Genomic DNA, 19,042 nt, shown 5'->3' with positions numbered 1-19,042 from the left:
GAGGAGAGCAGGCTTACCTACAACGGGCCTGAGTAACCTGTAAGGTTAGTGGTAGCTATATACCCAATCCGTACCTACATTTCGCCTTGGCCACCTACCCTACAGGATCCCTGACCGTCAACGGCAATCTCATCAATCCATCAATCAACGGGAGCATGAATTGAATTGACAAGCTTATTCAGCAGACACTCGATTGAGTTGATTGAGTTGACGGTTGCTCAACTATATTGAGCAACCGTTGCTGGGATTGAGTGGTTTGCCACCCTGCCCAGGCCTGTGTTTGCAAGAAAGGTAGACACCAACTCGAACCCCGAATCTCCGTCGAGCAGTCCCGTCTGGACAAACGATGAGATGGCCGGATGCAGACCGGAGAAGCGGAGGCTCTTGTAGTGATGAGGTTTCTGGAATTGGCGGACTTGTTCAACCTGGAATTCTACTTCTCGCTCCTGTTCTACTTCCTCCATGAGTGAACTGTAAGTAAGAGACGAGCTGTCTCCACAGCTAGCAGGATATCGCTCCAGCTGCCTTGCAATCCCGCGAAGGCTAGAGTGGAAGCTCTCCGGTGCATTGTTCCTCGGGGTCTGTGCGGCGCTCCCGTATAGTTCATCAAGCATAATCTCTTCGGGAGATCTGATAACTTCTAGGAGGGCCGATGTGTGTGCTTCTTCCGAGAGGAACTTGGGGTATTGCCGAGCGGCACTTGTCCGGCGACAGAAGTCGATGCCTTGGGCATTGAAGAGGCTGCGCAACTGCTCGTTGTTTCGACACGTCTGCTCGAGCAACCAATGGACGACATCAAATGAGCTGATTCGCATCCCGTCCTTTTTGCGACGCAGATCCAAGATGCTGCGGTAGACCTCTGGTGGAGCGCAGAAAGTGACGGACTGTGTCGTGGCCAGTTGCCGAAGCCTCATGGCAGCTACGCCGTACTCGTTAGCTTTGAGGTTCAAGAAACAAGGGAAGTCGCTGCATACCTTGAACTGTGTGATCTTTGGTCTGCCCCAGAGCCAAGGTGAGAGCCCCGCGGGCGTGTGGTGGGAGCTTGAGGTCAGTACCACGAGTATGGGCTTCGTCCAAGTAGACGAGGCATTCCTGCAGGCTTTCGGCAAATGGCGTGGCTAGAAGAGGGATTTCCTTTCCATCTCGGTACCGAACCCAGGCTCGGTTGTCATGCGTGCCAAAGAAAACTCCTGCCTTTGCATCCGTGTCTTTCTCTAACCATTTCTTGATAAGACTTTGGTTGTCCATCTCCAGAATGTAGGCCCCAGCATCGATCAACAGCCGAATTTTTGCGTTGGACAGGTGCTTGAGTAGTTCCTCCTCAGTAAGCCGCGCTCCATGGCTCGTTGCGATCATACAATCCCGGTTCCTGTCTTGAGAAGGCATGTGAGCACCTCGGCACTGGTGTGCTTCAGGCTCGGAAGGTCATCTTGCCTGATGGTCAGGGCAGCAGCCTTCGATTGTCGTTGGTGCCACTGAACCCTGTTGTCTTTGCCGTGAGCTTCTTTTCGTCTGAACATGAAGACAAGAGAGGCAAATCCATCCTGAAGACTGCAGTTTGACGGCAAACTGCTTCGCGTAGCGCGGAAAACAAAGGTGTTTAGATAATGGTCGAGCACTTCTCGACTCAGCCGCAGATGGTTCCAGAGTTTCTCAACTTGTCCGGTATCATCAACATTGATGAGGTTCCAATGGAGAGGGCTTCCGGGAGGAGTCGCATCCGGCAGTCCAGCTATCGTACTCTGAGGCTGGGTCATCAGACTTGAGCACTCTCCCCAGTCCTTCCTGGAACTGGTGGATCGTGAGGCCTGCGTAGTAAAAGGACAAGCAGGTGAAGATTATGGCAACATCGGGATGGCCAAACTCGGCTTGCTCGGACGGCACTCCTTTTGCCTCAAAGGGAACTGCAAGAGGATCCCTCTTCGGATGCAGCCCGTATTGGACATTCCATCTCTTCCTGAGGCAGAGGAGAAGAATTCCCTTCAACAAGAGGCCTCGAATAATCAGAGCGTTCTTGAACAGCGATGGCTTTGCGGCGAACTCTTTTGACAAACTTGCAAAGTCCTCGGGGTCCGGATTGTCCTCGGTTAGGACCCGCCTCAAACACGCCTTGCAAGCATCGGTGTAGGAGCTGGGCAGGCGAAGAATCGAAGTGTGTCCGTCGCAAACTGTGTCGGTGACTCTGCTGCGGAGCGTGTCCTCAATCTCGCTTTGCACAATGTAAATCATGGGAAAACCAGGCGCTCGTTCAACCACCTCGATCCTATGAGGAAACCGTTTGCGCAGATCAGCCAGATTGTCGTGTACGAGTGTTAAAAGGCCCTGGACTACCTTCCAGCGATCGGGATGCCCATCTACGGGCACGAGCTGTCCGCTTGGGTAGATCAACTGCGTCTTGACTGCCAACGTGAAGTCTGATTCGTCGAGCACATCACGACAAGTCTTGGTCAACCAAGATTGGATGGCCATCATCTCGCGAGCTTCCTTGAGCTTGGAGTCGGCGAGCTTCTGGAATCCACTCAGCTTGTATGACATTATGTGCTCTGGAATGGCGAGAATGACACCGGAGCGGCCAAGAATGTCTCGATGAAGATCGACGTAGAGCTTCTGCATGTCCGAGCTCGAAGGGGTGCGTCGAGAGAACGGAATTTGCCTCATCTCACGTCCAAGCAAGCCTCCGATCTTGGACTGCAAAGTCTGGGCAGTCTGGAGCAGCAAGGCTTTTGGCACGATGAGCCGGCAAAGTTGCTTTGAGTCTGCAAGAACGGCAACGACCATTGGCACGATGCAAGATGTTTTCCCTGTAGATTGTGTTAGTTCTTGATCAACATATGGAGAGACGCGACGATTGGAATGTCTCCTTCGGTGTGGCTGGGCGTGTTACCTTTTCCCATGTTGAGCTGCAGCACAGAGTTCGCGGACGAAGGCGGAGAGATGATTGCGTTGGCAACCTCAACCTGCTCACGACGAATGAGGAGGTTGCTTTCAATCTCCAGAAGCAGCCAATCTGGAAACTCGATCGGGTCCCAGTTGCTGTGCCCTCTGTCCGAACAATGCTTAAGGAGCTTCTGACGGTCCCCTCTCCGGAACGCATGCCTAATTCTCAGAAGCCACTGAAGAGTTGTGATTGAGGTGCCATAGAACACTAGCAGCTCCTTCATTCCCGGGCCAAATATGGCCTTGTCGTTTGACCGCAGTTGCTGGAGGAGCGAAACTGAAGAGACTCGGGGCCAGAGGTTTCCCTGCCGTAGCCATCGAAACCGGTTGTCGTTTAAGGACAGCGCGTTGGCGATGAGAGCAACGCATCTCGAGACCACTTCGCGGGCCATTGATATGTTCTGGTCGATACTTTCCAGTTCCTCTACGTTAGTTTGACCTTGTTGCTCGTCTCAAGCTCGCGCAACGCGTCGTGACTCTGAAGCAAGTCCTTGCCATACTGCTGCCACAGTGGCTTCGACGAGTTTGCGAATGTTGTCAAGATCTGGCCAAGTTCCTTCATTTCTCTCTTTTCAGCGCTTCCCTTGGAAGTTTCGTCCTTATCCGAGGCAGGGCTGATGGCCTGGGAGAGAGGGCACAAGTTGCCAACGGGAGGAGCGCTAGGCCCCTGCTTGAGCAGAAGCTCTTGCGACAGAGACGGGACGACTGTTCCGTGAGCCGACGAACCAGTTCCTCTGAGGGATCCCAAGGCTTGGGTCTCGAGGTTTCCGCGCCTCCGATGTGGCGGTCCAAAATTGCCTGCGCCTCATCGAGATATTCCGAGAGCGTCAGGTTGTTGTGCAGCCGGGTCCATTCCGAGTGCACTCTCTCCATGGGTTGCGGAATCTCAGTGTCGCCAGCATCAAAATCCACCGTGGAGGGTGTAGCACAAGGCCATTGAGCGAGAAGGTGTTTCGCCAACCCTTCGCAACGTTTCTCCGCTTGGTTTCCGTCGACCTTCGGACTGCGCTTTCTGATGCTTCAGCGTCGCGGGCTGCGGCTCATGAGCAGGCAATTCGACTAAGATCAGCTCTTCCAGACGTTCCAGCGTCAGGGATGCCCGGTATTTGAAGTCTGTGAAGAGAGGACAGTCTGGTGGCTGCAAATCTCGCAGTTTTCAAGTCTCGAGAATGCACACAATGCCCTGATTGCCGCATTATTAGGCTTCGTGCTGAAAGCCAGCAGCCCGAGGCGGAAAACGACATCATAGATGTTGTCGTCGTCTACATTCCTGCAAAGGTTCACCAAACTCCCCACTGCTCGCCGACATCATTGCCGACCAAGGCATCCAGGGAGCCACAGGGGCTATCGGAAACAGCGTGAAATCCCCAATGATCTTCCGGGGATATCTTGGAGGATCTGGGCGAGACTCGTCTTGGGAATTTTGAATGGTAGGCAGTAGAGGATCTTGGCCGTCTGGTAGACATTGATTCCGCAGCGGGAGCCAGCGATGCGATCTCTAGACTCGTAGACCACTACTTTCTCGTTCCGCTCCACTGAGCTGTCGGTGAGACTTCGCTCGTAGAGACTTCGACGTACAGTGGCGCGGTGTTGGAGGGAATGCGTGTCGTCTTCTGTTGCCGAGCTGACGCACGGCTCTTGAGTGTGAAATGCGTGAAGGCGCATGGATTTGAGAAGAATTTCCCCAATAAGCCTTCCGTAACTGTCGTGCTGGACTTCCATGGTCAGGTCGCGATTCCATTGGACAGTCTGAAGAATCCTCTTGTCTCTTGGGTAGTAATCCTCCGCGGACAAAGTTGCTCAATTTCTTTCAAAATCAAACGACTGCCGTCGGCCAGGGCATCCAGGGTTGACAGGCACCAGAGCCGAGAATCCGATACGCTTCTTCGGCCCCAGTAGAGGCTGTGAGCGGATCCGGCAGAGGAAAGAGGTTGATGCGTGGAACAAGGCCATAGAGTATAGGAGACGCGTTTCCGGCGGACATGTGAGACGTCCAAGAACGCCGTCGATGTCAAATTTGCCGTAGGCATTAGTATCCTTGACTCGAACGGCAACGTGAATCCCGCGGCGTTGATAGGAAAGCTCTCCCAGGCCAGCAATGATACTTCGCCGGTGCCCATCAACCATGTCTCGGAGAACAATTTTGCCCTCAAACCCGTAAAGAGCTCCAGCGTCTTGGTTTGGATCAATCTCGGCTTGCAGCTGCCGACACTGAAGCAGTCTGTTGCGATTGACGACGAAAGAGAGCTCCAGAAACTTCAATTCCACGGACAGATTTCCTATAGGGGGCTGATAGACCGTGATTCTCTCTGACTTCTCGAAGCCTTGCAGAATGTCTTTGATCTTGCCAAAGACTTCCGAGTGAGGGTCAACCAGGTAAGTCTCACGACGTTTGGCCTGACGAGTTTGAACATTGAGAGTCCAGTTTCCAGGCCTAGAGGTCCAGATGGTTGGCTGTCTTCGGATCTCAAGGTCCCCGGTGGAGAGGTTGAGCCAGTGAGCGCAGCTGTCAACCAGTTCCGACGGCAAGTCAAAGTCAGACTCCCCTCGAAAGACTCTGCCCGGAATGTACTCAAGAAGATCCGTCCGGCCACGGGTCCAGTGGATGGCCCTTATGACAACTTCATCGCCGCGACGGCCGAAATGAATATGATGATCATCGACAGGGATGGCCACGACATGACTCATACCAGTCAAATACGAAGGATATGTCAGTAAATTTCGTTTACCAAACAAGTACTTGACGTCTGTTGATCCGATAATATCCAGTGGCGGTCTTCCTAACGGCTGGCCATCTACGAGAAGATGGCCTCGACGATGTTGTAGTGAAAGACCTGCGGTGCGGCCCCATGCTGTGCTTCGCTTCTCATGACAGAGGCAATCCATGAGTCGTTTGGCTTGTCCAAAAACCTCCACTGCGTAAAGCGCTGCTTTGACTGCTCTCGAGGCTCCCAGGATCTCGCGCCACAGAAAGCCGAGCCCAGGAATTCTGGGTTGCTCTGGACAGACTCTCGCAGAATAGATCGGAAGCGGTATGCCATTTTCAAGTCTCTCATTAACATGCTCTCCTGATTGGGGGTGAGCCTGGTCGGATCAACGACGAGACTTTGCTGCAAGGAAATAGACGCCTCTACAAACGCGCTGAGCTCCTCGGCGTCCATAGTCTCCCTCTCTCGGTCGGCGAATACCGAAAAGGTTCGTCTGCAGAGCAGCGCTGCCTGAAACCTGTACTGCGCCACCCGCAATGCCTCGTTGGCATCGGTCTCATTGTGAATCTTGTCGCGAAGGTCCAGGCTCCATTGCAGTGTCGCCCGGCGAGCAAGTTTGAGCAGCTCGTACGCCTGTTGACGCATTCCTCCGCTTGTCAAGCCATGGAGTCGAAGGGCCAGTGTGATGAGAAGTTCCATGTAGTGCGACTCCCGCCAGTTGGTCTTGACCATTCGAATGCGCTTCTCAATCTGCTCCCGGAGACGACTGCAGAACAACTCATCGCGAAAAATGACATGAACGTCCCTCAGTACATCGTCTGTGCACTCTGTAGGGCCAGCTTGGATCGCGAGCTGGTTGAAAAGATACGTGCTTTCCTCATCGCTGAAGTTGACGTTTGAAGAGCCGAGCTCCGTCAAAATCGTCATCCAACGCCTGTGCTTGCCTCCCAGCAGTTTCTGAAGGGCCATGAACTCGTGGACCGACTTGTGCGAGGGGCACTTGGTTTGGCTGGCAACAGTCTGAAACGAGGACGGACCATCCGTCCAAGTAGGCATTCGTGGATCGGCGACGGCGGCTTCGAGCAAAGCTCTCGGAATGCGGATTCCGCATAAATGCTGAAATGTGACGGGATCCTTGAAGTTGCTGACCCAAGACTGAGAGCCCTCGTCGTAGTATTCAAAGCTGAGTCCACAAGGCAAGACGACACTGGGCAGGTCAACTTTCATGCGCTGCTGCTTGTAGTGAGTCTGAAGAAAGGACTTCTTGGCGGAAGCCATGGAGATTCCGTTGGCCTCAGTTTGATTGTACGGCGTCAGTTGGGAGTAGCTCTTGAGCAGCATGGTTGGTGAGGCCGACTTGGCAACTGAACCCGGGTGCCTGAGCTGGTGCAGAATCTTCCAGGTAGCGTTGCGATAGGTCTGGATAAACGGTGGAATGGCGAGCTCGAAAGCAACGGTTGACTTTTGCACGGAGTCAGCGGGGAGATAGGACTCGTGGACCGAAATAGTCATCCTCTTGCGGACACGCCAGTGATAGCACTTGGCACAGCCGTGAACATTGCGCGATCCATCGGCGTCGAAGGTGCAAACACAGGTTCCGGATGAAATCTTTTCGCTCAACCTGTCATACTCGCGGCAGGCCTCCCGCCACTCCAGGGTTTTTGCATCGCGTGCCGCCTCGGAGTTCCTCTCAATCCTGGCCACCAGGTGTTGCAGCGAACGGCCATTCTCGTCCTCGTGCAGGTAGCGAGCAGCGAAACAGTTGTTGCTCGGCCCGCACAAGATGTTCTCGCTCGGGTACTTGCAGTTGAATCTTCGTTTCCGCAGATAGCCTTGGACTTGTTGGAGTCGGTTCATGGCTGACAGTTCGGCGAGGTGCAGGACATCCAAAGCCTCGGCAGGAACAAGGGTGATAGTCGCCCAAAAGAGGGCAGGCCGTCACTGCGCACTTGTCCATCTCGACCCAAAGCTCAAAGACTTTCAGTATAAAGAGGCTCATTTGGTCCGGCTTTGAAGTATAAGACTTGAATTCACTAATCGCCAAGAGGCGAAAAAGCGACTCGGCCATTGCGACACAGCCATCTTGGCATGCTTGCCTAGATGCCTCGCTTGCAAAATAAGACTGCTGCAGGGCACTCGACTCCAGGTCTGCAAGCTTGAAGTAGCGGCTTGCGAGCTGACTCAGCTCATGGATCGCAGTCTTCTCCAGCGGAGGTAGGCTCAAGTCCATACGGTTGTCGTTGGCGGTAATTGTGGGCGGCTGTTGAAGGAGGTTCCGCAGGTGCTCACCGCTTCTCGGCAGCGAAAGGTGAAGCGAAGGCTCTTTGGCGCGAGACGGAAGCAGAGGGATCAGTCGTGTCGTAGCCTTTTTGAAGTTGTCCCAGGCGTTCTCAATCTGAAGTGATGCCTCGGCTATGATGCTCTCGCATTGGGTTCCAACGGTGTCGAACAACGCCTGGTATACACCATGGGCGGACTTGGAGGCCTTGGACTTTTCCTGCTCAAGCTTGGCAAGGCGGCGGCACAGCTTGGCTCTCAGGACAAGCGTCATGCCCGGGGAGAGCTTTCCGGCGCAGTCCTTGAGCAGCTGAGCAAGCACGGCGCAGATCAAAAACTTATAGGACGCTCGACCGTTCTCATTGCCCATGCTGAGGCAGAGTTGGCGCTGGACAGCCACGCGCAAGGCCAGCCAAGATGGGTCTCTCCTCCAGGGAGATTCGCCCTTGTAGATGTTCACATCGTCTCTGACGCGCTTTCGTACCCTGATCGTGTCGACCGAATGCCCCGTCGCCTCCAGTAGGGCATGAGGAACTGAGTCAAAAGACCCGGGTCGGTGGTGTCTCTGGACTCGACGGGGGTTGCTCCAGCCTTGTTGGCACGCGCGGCGAAGCGATGCAACGGTTCCTGAGCCGCTTGTTCTAGGAACCGAGAGAGATTTTCCTGGAACGAAGGCTGCTGGAACACGTCTAGGGTGATCTGAGCGGCGCGGCCGGGGAAATCCCACTCGAGAGCGTTGTCGGACTCAAGCACGTGTTTCGCCAAGGGTGAGGTTTCAAAGACTTCGAAGATGACGAAGTGCTCCTCGTTTCTATGTTGACGGTTAGGACGCAGCATCACACCATTCAGAGACTGCCACTGACTGAACGTGACGACGGATCAAAAGCGCTGCATTCTGCTCCGATATGCGCAGCAAGAAAACATCGTCGGGGCGGAAATTGGCCATATCTCGCAGAAAATGCTGGGCATCGAAGCTCGCTTCCGCGATGCCCTTACATTTGCAAAGACAGCGTTGGATAGCGTGCCAGCCATCACCAGAGTTGTTGCTTACGACTCGGCAGGCGCTCTGCAGGCGAGCCAAAATGGCTGATCCTATGGCTTCTGTATCGAGATCCCGGTGGTTGGGCAGCTTGGGCGGCAAGACCAGGTGGTTAAAGACGAGATCAAGAGGCTCCATGGCGTTGTTGGCAGTGGAAGAGGTCCAAGAATAAAGAGGAATCTGGATAGCAAAGAAAGCGGTGTGTCGAGGGCAAGCTGATGGATGCTCTGAGGAAGGAGAGAACTTTGGATGAAGAGGGGGTTTATTTTCAGGCTTTGGGGCCTAAGGATCATCTTGAGCTTTTATTTCCCAATATGTAAGGAGCGGGGGAGGGGACTTTGAGTGCATAATTCAAAATACTGTTGAGACGAGGCCGAGGTGGCAGCTTAGAGCATACCAAGGGTGGCCATCACGGGAATAGCGTTGTCAGTCCCTAGAAGACTAGGTCTGCATCTTCACAGTGCTTAGTTTCATGAATTTAAAGCATTTGATTCCTTGGATTTGCTGCCAATGCTTGTCTATGTCATAGAGAAATGCTATAGTTATGCTTTTATCGTTGACGCTATGGTCCCGGCACTTGATCGGTGTCCACTGTCAATGTTCTCCGAGCGAACGTGTTGGGAAGAACCAGGTTCAGGCGGAATGAGGATGCATTTCACTGCTCCTCTACGTGTCCGCATGCGGGCTGACGCGTACATAGAGGGATGGGACATGCGTTGTGTTCAATGCAGTACCGATGTGCGCAGAATATGATTGTTAAACCCGCTAGCTGCTAACCTATAGCCTCGTCGCAGGGAAGGCCGGCATCGCTTATCAGGTCACAGGAACTTCCTGTAACCAGGATATTAGGCTTCGTTGAGGGAATGTCCTGCTCTGTGACGGGCTTTGTATCTCTACCTACAAACCAAGAGCGCAACGATTTCCCTGGCCATAGATCAAATATCGGCAAATAAACGGCAGCAGGAAAATCGATTGTCACATAAGATGTGTCACACAGGGCATCACACAAGGGATCCCAGCCTCCAATAGCCTGACCCTTTCTCCCTCTTCAGACCAGCCAGGTATGAACACGTTCCAATTGGAGACACCTAATACCAATAGCTTCCATACACTCTGATCGGATATTTCTACTACTCAAGAGTCCCTCTTTCAGGCAGTCTATAATGGCTTAGCATTCCCTCTTTAGATAGAAAAATCAAGAGTTCTTCAACCCCCACGCGAGGCAGATGCGACGTACAGTTGACTTTTTGGTGCTTGATATACCTAGTGACTTAGTGTGACTCCCAGCGGCGCCGGACTACACAGATCGGATGGGGGGCCTGGTGGGGCGAAGGTCACGGAAGAATGGGCCTGTCGTGCGATCAAAGATCTACGGTCGTGCGATGTGCGATACTCGTTGTAAACGTCTTGTTCTCGGGCCCGAAAAAAATAAGGCTTCCAGTCTGACGAGCACGCAAAGTATGAGGCATTAAGCCGACAAGTGAAGCGTGAGGTGTCGTGAAAGCGGGTTCAAAACTTAGCTCCGAAGACTAATAACTGGGCTGTCGGTAATGAACAGTGATTGGCTGACCCGTATGACGCGATATTCTAGCTTTCGAACATAGAAGATGATGGTGGCAAATTTGCGGTTCAACCGCTGGACCCCGCAGTACGACGGTGAATCTATCTTCCCAGTGTTTTGCATTGATCTCAGGGTCTACCGGTACATCGACCGATCCCTCTTAAGGATTCAGGAGCATACTGTGAAAGGCCTCTAGTGAGTTGATTCAACTGACTAGTCCCTATGCTGTTTACTATCAAGATAGAGAAGAAGGAAAGAAAAAGTGTCAAGATCGGAACGCTCATTCACTGTGCTGCCTAACAGGCAGCAAGCAGTTCGTAATGCCATATTAGTGATGGATTCGAACCTTCTAGGTGACGTCGTCATCTATGCTGCCTGGGTGGCAACATCGCCACTCAGCCCAAAATCACAAGTATAAGAAGCCAACTTTTCACCATCACTTAGATAGAGAATCAAGAGTCTTTCGTTGCCCGATTCACAGGGGATCTCCTTCCCGATCGTTGCTCAGTCATCCATACTGTCCGTGCCTCTTGTTGTGTGACAGTTATGAGCCCGGTCTGCTAAGCCGGGTTTCTACTACACACATTGCTTCCACTGCGTTTGCCTCACCAACAATAAGCACGCCAAAATGGCCGCTGACGACCTCGAAGTCTCTTCCCGGGTCACCCTCAAAGGCCCCGGTAATTGGGATCTATGGATCAGCATTGTTCGCAAATTTGCGAAGAATCAACAAATCTGGGATTTCATTGACCCTGCCGTTGCGCGCAAGCCGGCTCTGATGCCGCCAGTCGAACCAACGCCAGGAGAAGTGCAGGAAAATGCCACCGGCATACACCAACTGCAAGGGGACAGCCTTACTAAGTTTCAGATCCTTGAGGCACGGCATCGAAGCCAGCTCCAGACCTACAAGGACAAAACTAAGGCACTCGCAAAATTGCAAGAACACATCGTGAAGACCGTTGGCAAATACTACGATATTATCGCCAAGGAAGATGATGTGGCCAAGGAACTCACAATCCTGAAAAACCGAGTCAAACCAACCGACTGGGCTCGGGAGAGTGAAGTCACAGATCGATACTACGCAACGCTTAAGGCAGTCAGCCGGTCCAAAGTCGAAGAATGGATCTCGAAGTGGCAAGTCGTCCTGAACGAAGCCAAGAATCTCGACCTACCCGACGTGAAAGACCTGCGACCAACTCGCCATTTCCTCAAAGCTGTGAACGCAATCGACTCGACCTTCTCCAAAGTCTGGATCAATCAGATGGAAGCAAATGCCCTGTCCAATCCGGACGACGACTGGCAAAAGACTTTCCCTGACGGAATCAAGATCAGTGAGATCTTCGAGCGATCGTATCGATCAACCACCAGCAACTCAGACACCAAAGGTGCATTTTCCACCTTCCAAGGTGAAGGAGAGCCCGATGCTTCCGGTACAACCCGAACATCAAAACCCAACAGGAACCAAGGAGGAAAACCACCGTGCCTCTGCGGTCACAGGCATTTCTACTCAGAATGTCCATATCTCTCTGACTCGGTACGACCTGAAGGATGGTCTCCGGACAGCAAAGTCCAGGAAGAAATCGATCAGAAGCTCAAAGACCCTACTACCAAGGGCAAAATCGAACGGTCCATCAGGAATCGTAAAAGGAAGGAAGAGTCTCGACAAGAATCACCGGAATTCCGAGGTACTGCCTTCGCTGGACTCAGAGCCAAGGACAAAAAGAACCAAGGCGAGAAGGACCAGGAGCAAGAGCAGTCACCCGATCCACAGATCAAGTCAGCCTTCTCAACATCACCAGTCTATCCACTCCGTGACTCGTTCATCATGGATTCCGGATCGGACTTTCACATTTGCAACAATTCGGTACGCTTTACGGAAGGCACGTACAAGTCCTGCGATGAGCCTGAAGCAGCCTTCTCGGCAGACACACTGCTTGAGATCCACGGATACGGAGACGTTCTCATCCGCATCGGAAGCTCAGATAAGTTCAGATTGCAGAACGTCGCCTACATCCCAAACTTCCACACAAACGTTGCATCTCTTGATCTCTTTCTCAAAAGAGGATACAATTGGAACCCTGCAACAGGCGCTGTCTCAAGAGACGGAAAGACGATCTTTCGCACAGAGAGGCGATTTCGCCAGCCTATCATCGAATACAACCAAGTCGATTACGAATCGCACACCCAGTCGGCAACTGCCTTCACTTCATCCGCGCAGCCGAGACCCGAGTCCGCTGCAGAAGCCATACGGTGGCACCAACGCCTAGGTCATCTTGGGTCGGAAGCCCTCGTGCACCTAGTTTGCATAAGGAGCGCACGGAGGTTGGCGTCAGTGCGAGGGCGTCAGTGCGGAGGGCGGCTGGGAGGAGCCTGCGGTTGTCAGCTTGTAGGGGGGCAGTGGAGGAAGACGTGGAACACAGTTTCTTCCCCGCCACCGCACCAGCAGAGGGGGGGTCGTCGCGCTGGGGACGTTCCTGTGATAGAGAAAGCTGTTAAAACCTATCTTCCCGGTGCGGAGCTGGATAAGCGTGGAGCTCTCGTGCTTGTAGAGGTCGGCGTGGGCCTTTAGCCTTCTCCCGGGCGGTTCGGTGTCTGACGGTTGGAGAGTACGACGAGGGTTGCGCGCCTTCGTGTCTCGCAGCTCTCTTTCCCACCTTCTCGTCCATTCACGCCATACAGCTTCACGAGGCTCCGTTGAGCCTATGCACCAGCGCTGTCGCCACTCGCGGCCATTTCCGGGTTTGCGCCATGGACCCTTACGCGTTCGAATAAGACCAAATTACCAGCTGTCGCATAAGTGAAATTCGGGAGAGAAGGTTGGGTACAGAAAGCGCGGGGTGTCGCTCCTAGACCCTTCCGCCGATCATGGGCGCCTGGGTTCCCGTTACCGTACCTGCGGCCGATTCTGTCTTCACAACAGTGCAGCAAGTCCACGTCTTGGGTGATTGACAGCACCCTCGCATCTGGCTGCCTGGTAGTACTGAGCTGTAAGAGTTGCAACCCCTTATTGATAAGCAAAATCGTCTCCACTGCAGCCAGAAAGTGAGCTGGCGCCGAGTAGCATTGCTGCCCCCCACCAGGCCGCGGCGGAAGGGTCTAGGAACGACACCCCGAGTTTCCTCGCCCAACCCGTTCCCACGTAACTCGTCTCTACAACAGAGTCTCGACCGACACAGCCCCATCCCTCGTCCGATGGTTTCTCAAATTTCGGTCAATACCCCGCTACAAGGTAGCAGCAGACCTCGCAAGAAGCTGGTCTGCCAGCGCCGCGACAACAATACGACCACGAGCGGACGGAGAGTAGAAAGAGAGAACACGGTAGCAGTGAAGGTTTTTACTCTTGTCGGCTCCCAATCACGAACAGCTGCGAACGGCTCCCATAATGGCATCAAGCGTGCCCCCCCCCTAGTACGGCTCAACACTCGGGGTCTTGGCGGGCCGTGGGCGACCGACCGAACACCAGTGAGAAGAGCTTCCTAAGAGGAGGAGGTATAAGCGGGATAGAGTCTCCGCCGTGCCGCGCGCGAGTTGACGGCTATTCGGGTGTAACGCGCCTACGGGACCTGACGACCCGGCCCGGTTTGGGACGGAGGTCTCCACCTGCACCAGGCTGGCGGCTGCGACCCATCTTGCTCAACACCGCGACGAGGGCCGCCCGCTAGCCGAGGCAGATGAGAAGGTTGTATATAGGTTTCCTCCTGGGCCACCGGGTTTTCCCTATATAGGTAACGAGTAGAGGCTCTAGAGCCTATAGGGACCATTTTGATGCGTTATATTTCTCTGCTGAGCCAGTGAGATAACTTAGCTAAACCTTAGTCCCCGTCGGCCCGTTTGCGGATGTACTGGGCGTAGACAGAATATATCAGGCCATCTGACTCGTCAATCACCTAGCAAACATTAGTTATACGAAATCTGCTGAGAAGCAAAGACATTCCTACATAATGAAGAGTGGTACTACTGGTACTTTGATCGACGGTTCCTCGGCTCCATTCAGTGTCGTTGGCTACGCGCCATTAGTCAAGGGTTCGCCCCCGGAGACGACAGAACACACGATCTTGCAGGTAATACACCGTATCAGGGTAGGAATAGTATAACTTCTTATACGCCCCAGCAGGTAGAGGAGGTATGTTTTCCGGCGTTGGTGGTTGCAGTGCCCTTCTGCGAGGCATGGCTGATTGTTTCTGTTGTGCTGCTCGAGTGTTGTGAGACTGGCTGCCGGACTTCATAGTGCGGGGCTCGGGGTTGTAAGCAGCCCCACCGTCTTCTTGTTGTTGCCTAAGGCAAGAATCTTTCCCAACAAAATCGACGGGCGCCCATTTTCTTTATGCAATTCTGGGGTAAACACCACGGCTGAGCCTCGATGCCGGAGTCTATGCCTGCTGAACGCCGCAAGAGAGATATATTCTACCATGGCGATTTCAACCTTGTACAACTCCTTCATTTAGCAGAACGGTTCCGACATCAGCCATGTACTTGCGACGTATCTCAAGCCCCGATGTCCGGCGCTTTGAATTGGGCAATATTGTTGAAGTTCGATGACGGTGTCGAGTGGGTTTTCCGATCGCCCAGGACGAGATATGCTGTTGTTGGCGATACTGCCGCCTGCCGTCTTTTGGCTAGCGAGGCCGCTACGCTGAAGTATATCCGCAAACACACTTCTATTCCTGTTCCAGAGGTGTTCCATTATTGGTAACTTTGTGTCTTCCAGCCTCAAGCCTAGGGATACTGCTGACATGAGCAAAGCGTGACCGACCAGAATGATATCGGAATCCCGTACATCCTTATGAGCAAGGCTGCCGGCAATCCTCTCGCAACGTACGACTGGCAAACGTATAACCATGAGCGCCCTAAGCCTGCAAGTCCTACAGACCCGGTACGGGCTATGACTCGGGACGAGAAGGGGAAGATTATGAGACAGCTTGGAAACTACGCGTGTCAGCTATTCCAATTACGGTTTGCTACAATTGGATCCCTCTTCGAACAGGATGGCGAAGATTACAACATCGAGGAGTGTCTCTCCCCCGGTCATGTTCTCCACGGCCGCGACGATATTGAAGATATCTCGCGTGGCCCGTACCATGGAGAGCCCGACTACTACTCCTCCCTCGTCTCTGCCCTTCTTCTACATGCTGAGCGACTCCCAATGGAACACCACATTCTCCTCGCGCCTGTTCCCATCCCCCAGGAGTACTCAGATTTCACCAAATATCGCTCTGCCGAGCGACGGTGGAACGACTACGCTGCTCTTGGTGGCAAGGCAGAGTCGAGCAAAAATCGCCTGCAATACAGCATTGCTAGCTATCTCATTCGCGACCAAATCATCCCTCACTTGACTCGGCCGAATATCCCGCGGATGTTCGGCTTTCCTCTATGTCACCATGACCTCAGCACCCAGAACATCTTTGTTGATGGGGAATTCAATATCACATGCGTTATCGACTGGGCATTCTCGTCCACTGTTCCGCCCGTTCAATTACTCGGCACCCCTGGTCTACCACACCCCCGGGATTTGGTGTTTGACTCGGCCTCAGTCGACGCCTTTCGGTCCGGGTTTGAAGACGAGAGCAGGACTATCGGCGGTTTTGTACCCGAGCCCAAGCACTGGACGATAGGTGACATGATGTCACATCTAATGCGCCTAGTGAACCTGGATGCCCTGCAGGATTACCACCACTTAGAGGCACTCCATCAACTTGCACTTAGTTGCTCCATTTCTCAAGATGGTGGCGGTGCCAACCATATTCGCGCGATCCTCGCTGGACTGGCCACAAACCCTGAGGCACTGGCGTTGGCGGAAGCACTGGCAGCTGACGACGAGCCCGAAAGCGAAGTCAAAAGGCGTGAGAGAGAGTATTTCAGTGCTGTCGGGCAGGGACGACTTGCATTGGCTCAGAAGATCACACTTGCGTCCGAACATAATCCCCTTTTCGTGGCAGACAGACGGCTTTGGCGATGGATAGAAGCTATCGATGAATACCCTGCGACTATGAATGGTCATACGCATAGGTCGCATGGCCACGAACGTGTCAACGACGTTAACTTTTCGAGCAAATGGGAGCGCATTGTTCAGCCACCTCAGCTACCAAAGCTCGCTCCAGCATCGGCGAACGGGGAGACGCAAAATACTTCCCATGTGGCAGACTCTCAGAAGCCAAAGCCGAGGAAAGCCAGTCCAGCAATGTCGGACCGCCTTCAGAAGAAGGTCAAAGTCACTAGAGAGTACATTTGTTCGACCAGCTCTAACGGGCGGCGAAACCCATAAGAAACCTGTAGCATCCACCCGTGAGGGCCCGCAGCACTAGGCACGGAGAGAAGGGCTCAAATGATGGACTGAACTTCACTGAAGTGTAACGTACTTGATAAGTGAGCTGGACAGACAAGTAAGCTGGACACCAATCCACACCCATGCGGCCATAACCATCAAAATCCCAATTCTAAACGCCTTAAATCAATTCAAATTAATTATATCTGTTTTCCTCAGACGTCTCTTATTTGCCGCATTGGTGACGAACTCAGGGCGCACCGCAAGGTTCACGCTATCAAGGCCATCGATGACTCCTTACCTTCTTTGCTAACCCGTCCTTTGGCTGATCTGGCGGCTGCGATGTTACCGGAAGCTCTGGGGTTGGTGGAAGAGCGACGACTATTTCGTCTAGAGTCCCTGGACTCTCTCTCGAGCTTTAGAAGGCACCCGCTGGGGCCGCGGCTTCTGTTGCGCACTTTCCCGGTTTACACCTTTGAGATCGTCTCGAAGTTGTCGACTGGCCGCTTTCTCTTGCTTCTTGGCTTCTTTTTCCTGCAATTTTCGCTCCCTTTTCTCCTCTCGCTGCTTCTTTCTTTCCAACGCCTGCTCTTTTTGCTCCTCCGCCTTTTTCTGTCGCTGAACCCTCTGGAATTCCTCTGGATTGCTTCCTCTTTCTTCTGGACCTCCATAGCCGCTTTCTTCACTCGAGCTTGAGCCACTTTTTGCGGGCGGAAGACCTGAGCAGAGTTAGGATCCGTACGGTCAAAGAGATAATCTTTCAGAGCTGTACCACGCTGCCTGCGCTGTTTCTCATGAATTATAGTCTCACGGAGTCCCTTGTTCTCATATCTGAGCAGCTCAACCTCGGATTGAAGACTTTCAAGAGTGCTCTTCAGCTTCTGAGCACTGACTTCAGCATTGGCGGTGGATTTATCGACCACTTTGTCGACAAGCCGTCGTAATTCTCGAGCGGTAGGTTGCTGCAATGCTAGGGGAGTCTTCCGAATCGCTGCCTGCATCGGAATCGTCGTATTCCTTCTTCACAATCTGTGACAAGACGACTTCGGAGTCCAAAGGCAGGAGGCCGGTCCGCATCCACCCGTTTGCGATGTTCTCCGGGGAGAAGGACGCCTCCAATGCGTTCAAAATCAAGGTCCAGAATTCGCGTTTGGACAGCCCAACAAGTCCTTGTGTTTTTGCCATCCACCGGATAAGCTGATTTGTATATGCCGTCGACAAGGGACCGAATAGAGATACGTCCAGGGGCTGGAGCCGATGAGTAGAATGAGGGGGAAACACCGCAACGATGATCCGATGCTGGTCACACCACTCCAGAAAGTCCGTATTAATATGGCTCGAGTGGCCATCGGTAATGAGAAGGCGATAATCGCGGCCGTTTCGCGCCTTTGCCTTAGTAAACCGATCAAAAACGCCGACAAGCCACTCTTTCCAAGCTCGTGGTTGGTCCAGCCTGTATCCGAGGTCATAAAGAAGGCTGATTGATGCTCTGGGTCAAATTCCGTAAGCCAAGCATCCTGAACTTGTCCTGGCTTGCCTTGGTAGATGAGAAAAGGAGGCAGCGATGTCATGTCCTGACAGATGCAAGCTACGAACGTGATCCAGGATCGATTGCCGTCTTGCGATGCACCGAGCAATTTGCCTTGCTTTTTCTGATTGAGAGAGAACACTCTCTTAGTTCGGTTGATGACACCCAAGAGAAAGCCTTTTTCGTCCATGTTATACATACGTGTTGCAAGGGGCGATGTCGTATTCCTCAATTTTTGAGCGTAACTTCTACCGTCAGCAACGGAAATGAGATGCTGCTGTGCATCAACTTACCAGCTCAAAATAATCTCTATACTTTGAAGCACTGTCGGCTCTCTTTCGCGCCACATCAAATCCATCGAACCAGGTACAACCAAGCTCGTTACGATGGCGGTTGACGAAGCTATACGGCCAGTTCTTTCCTACCTTCATTTTCGCCATATCCTGAGCGAAGTTCTTGATCATAGACAGCGTAGGCGGGATGCCACGTGACGAAAGCTTATGAATATAAGCAACAAGATCTAGTTCCTGCTGTTTTGAAAGTCGAGATTTATAGAGGGAGTCCGCATCGCGTCTTGAGCGCTGTTTGCCTTGATGGCGGCGCCGCGGCGGCGCAACGTGGTCTCATCGCAGCCAAATTGGCGAACTGTTTCAGCGTAATTGACCGATTCTGAGGACTTCAGGAAAGCAAGCGCTTCGTCAATAGCCGCCATGGTTGTTGAGACGTTCCA

The 19,042-nt window shown here is 53.1% G+C and overlaps 4 protein-coding genes across 4 annotated transcripts; 1 reads left to right on the top strand and 3 right to left on the bottom strand.

The window, feature by feature from the left end:
* Window positions 1-218: 218 nt before the first annotated feature.
* On the bottom strand, window positions 219-3,329 carry HRG_10138 (P-loop containing nucleoside triphosphate hydrolase; the record flags this gene model as incomplete). The annotated part of the gene is made up of 5 exons (XM_044868609.1): window positions 219-471; window positions 526-919; window positions 975-1,369; window positions 1,742-2,801; window positions 2,885-3,329. The coding sequence occupies 5 exons, from the start codon at window positions 3,327-3,329 to the stop codon at window positions 219-221; spliced, it is 2,547 nt and encodes an 848-aa protein (XP_044715964.1).
* A 2,403-nt stretch (window positions 3,330-5,732) lies between these two features.
* On the bottom strand, window positions 5,733-9,099 carry HRG_10137 (P-loop containing nucleoside triphosphate hydrolase; the record flags this gene model as incomplete). Its single annotated transcript, XM_044868608.1, has 6 exons — window positions 5,733-7,458; window positions 7,595-8,040; window positions 8,086-8,293; window positions 8,407-8,733; window positions 8,786-8,913; window positions 8,974-9,099. 6 exons carry the CDS (start codon window positions 9,097-9,099, stop codon window positions 5,733-5,735), a joined length of 2,961 nt encoding a protein of 986 aa, XP_044715963.1.
* Window positions 9,100-15,017: 5,918 nt separating this feature from the next.
* HRG_10136 (phosphotransferase enzyme family domain-containing protein) lies at window positions 15,018-16,441 on the top strand (the record flags this gene model as incomplete). Its single annotated transcript, XM_044868607.1, has 3 exons — window positions 15,018-15,211; window positions 15,266-16,362; window positions 16,416-16,441. 3 exons carry the CDS (start codon window positions 15,018-15,020, stop codon window positions 16,439-16,441), a joined length of 1,317 nt encoding a protein of 438 aa, XP_044715962.1.
* Window positions 16,442-17,174: 733 nt separating this feature from the next.
* HRG_10135 (tc5 transposase DNA-binding domain-containing protein) lies at window positions 17,175-19,024 on the bottom strand (the record flags this gene model as incomplete). Its single annotated transcript, XM_044868606.1, has 4 exons — window positions 17,175-17,503; window positions 17,557-17,779; window positions 18,606-18,842; window positions 18,977-19,024. The coding sequence occupies 4 exons, from the start codon at window positions 19,022-19,024 to the stop codon at window positions 17,175-17,177; spliced, it is 837 nt and encodes a 278-aa protein (XP_044715961.1).
* Between the last annotated feature and the right edge of the window lie 18 nt (window positions 19,025-19,042).

Source organism: Hirsutella rhossiliensis (assembly GCF_020360975.1).
Source record: "Hirsutella rhossiliensis strain HR02 chromosome Unknown scaffold00015, whole genome shotgun sequence".
NCBI classification, from domain to species: domain Eukaryota; kingdom Fungi; phylum Ascomycota; class Sordariomycetes; order Hypocreales; family Ophiocordycipitaceae; genus Hirsutella; species Hirsutella rhossiliensis.
The sequence above is the reverse complement of the archived record's forward strand: the minus strand, read 5'-3'. Positions and strand labels throughout refer to the sequence as shown.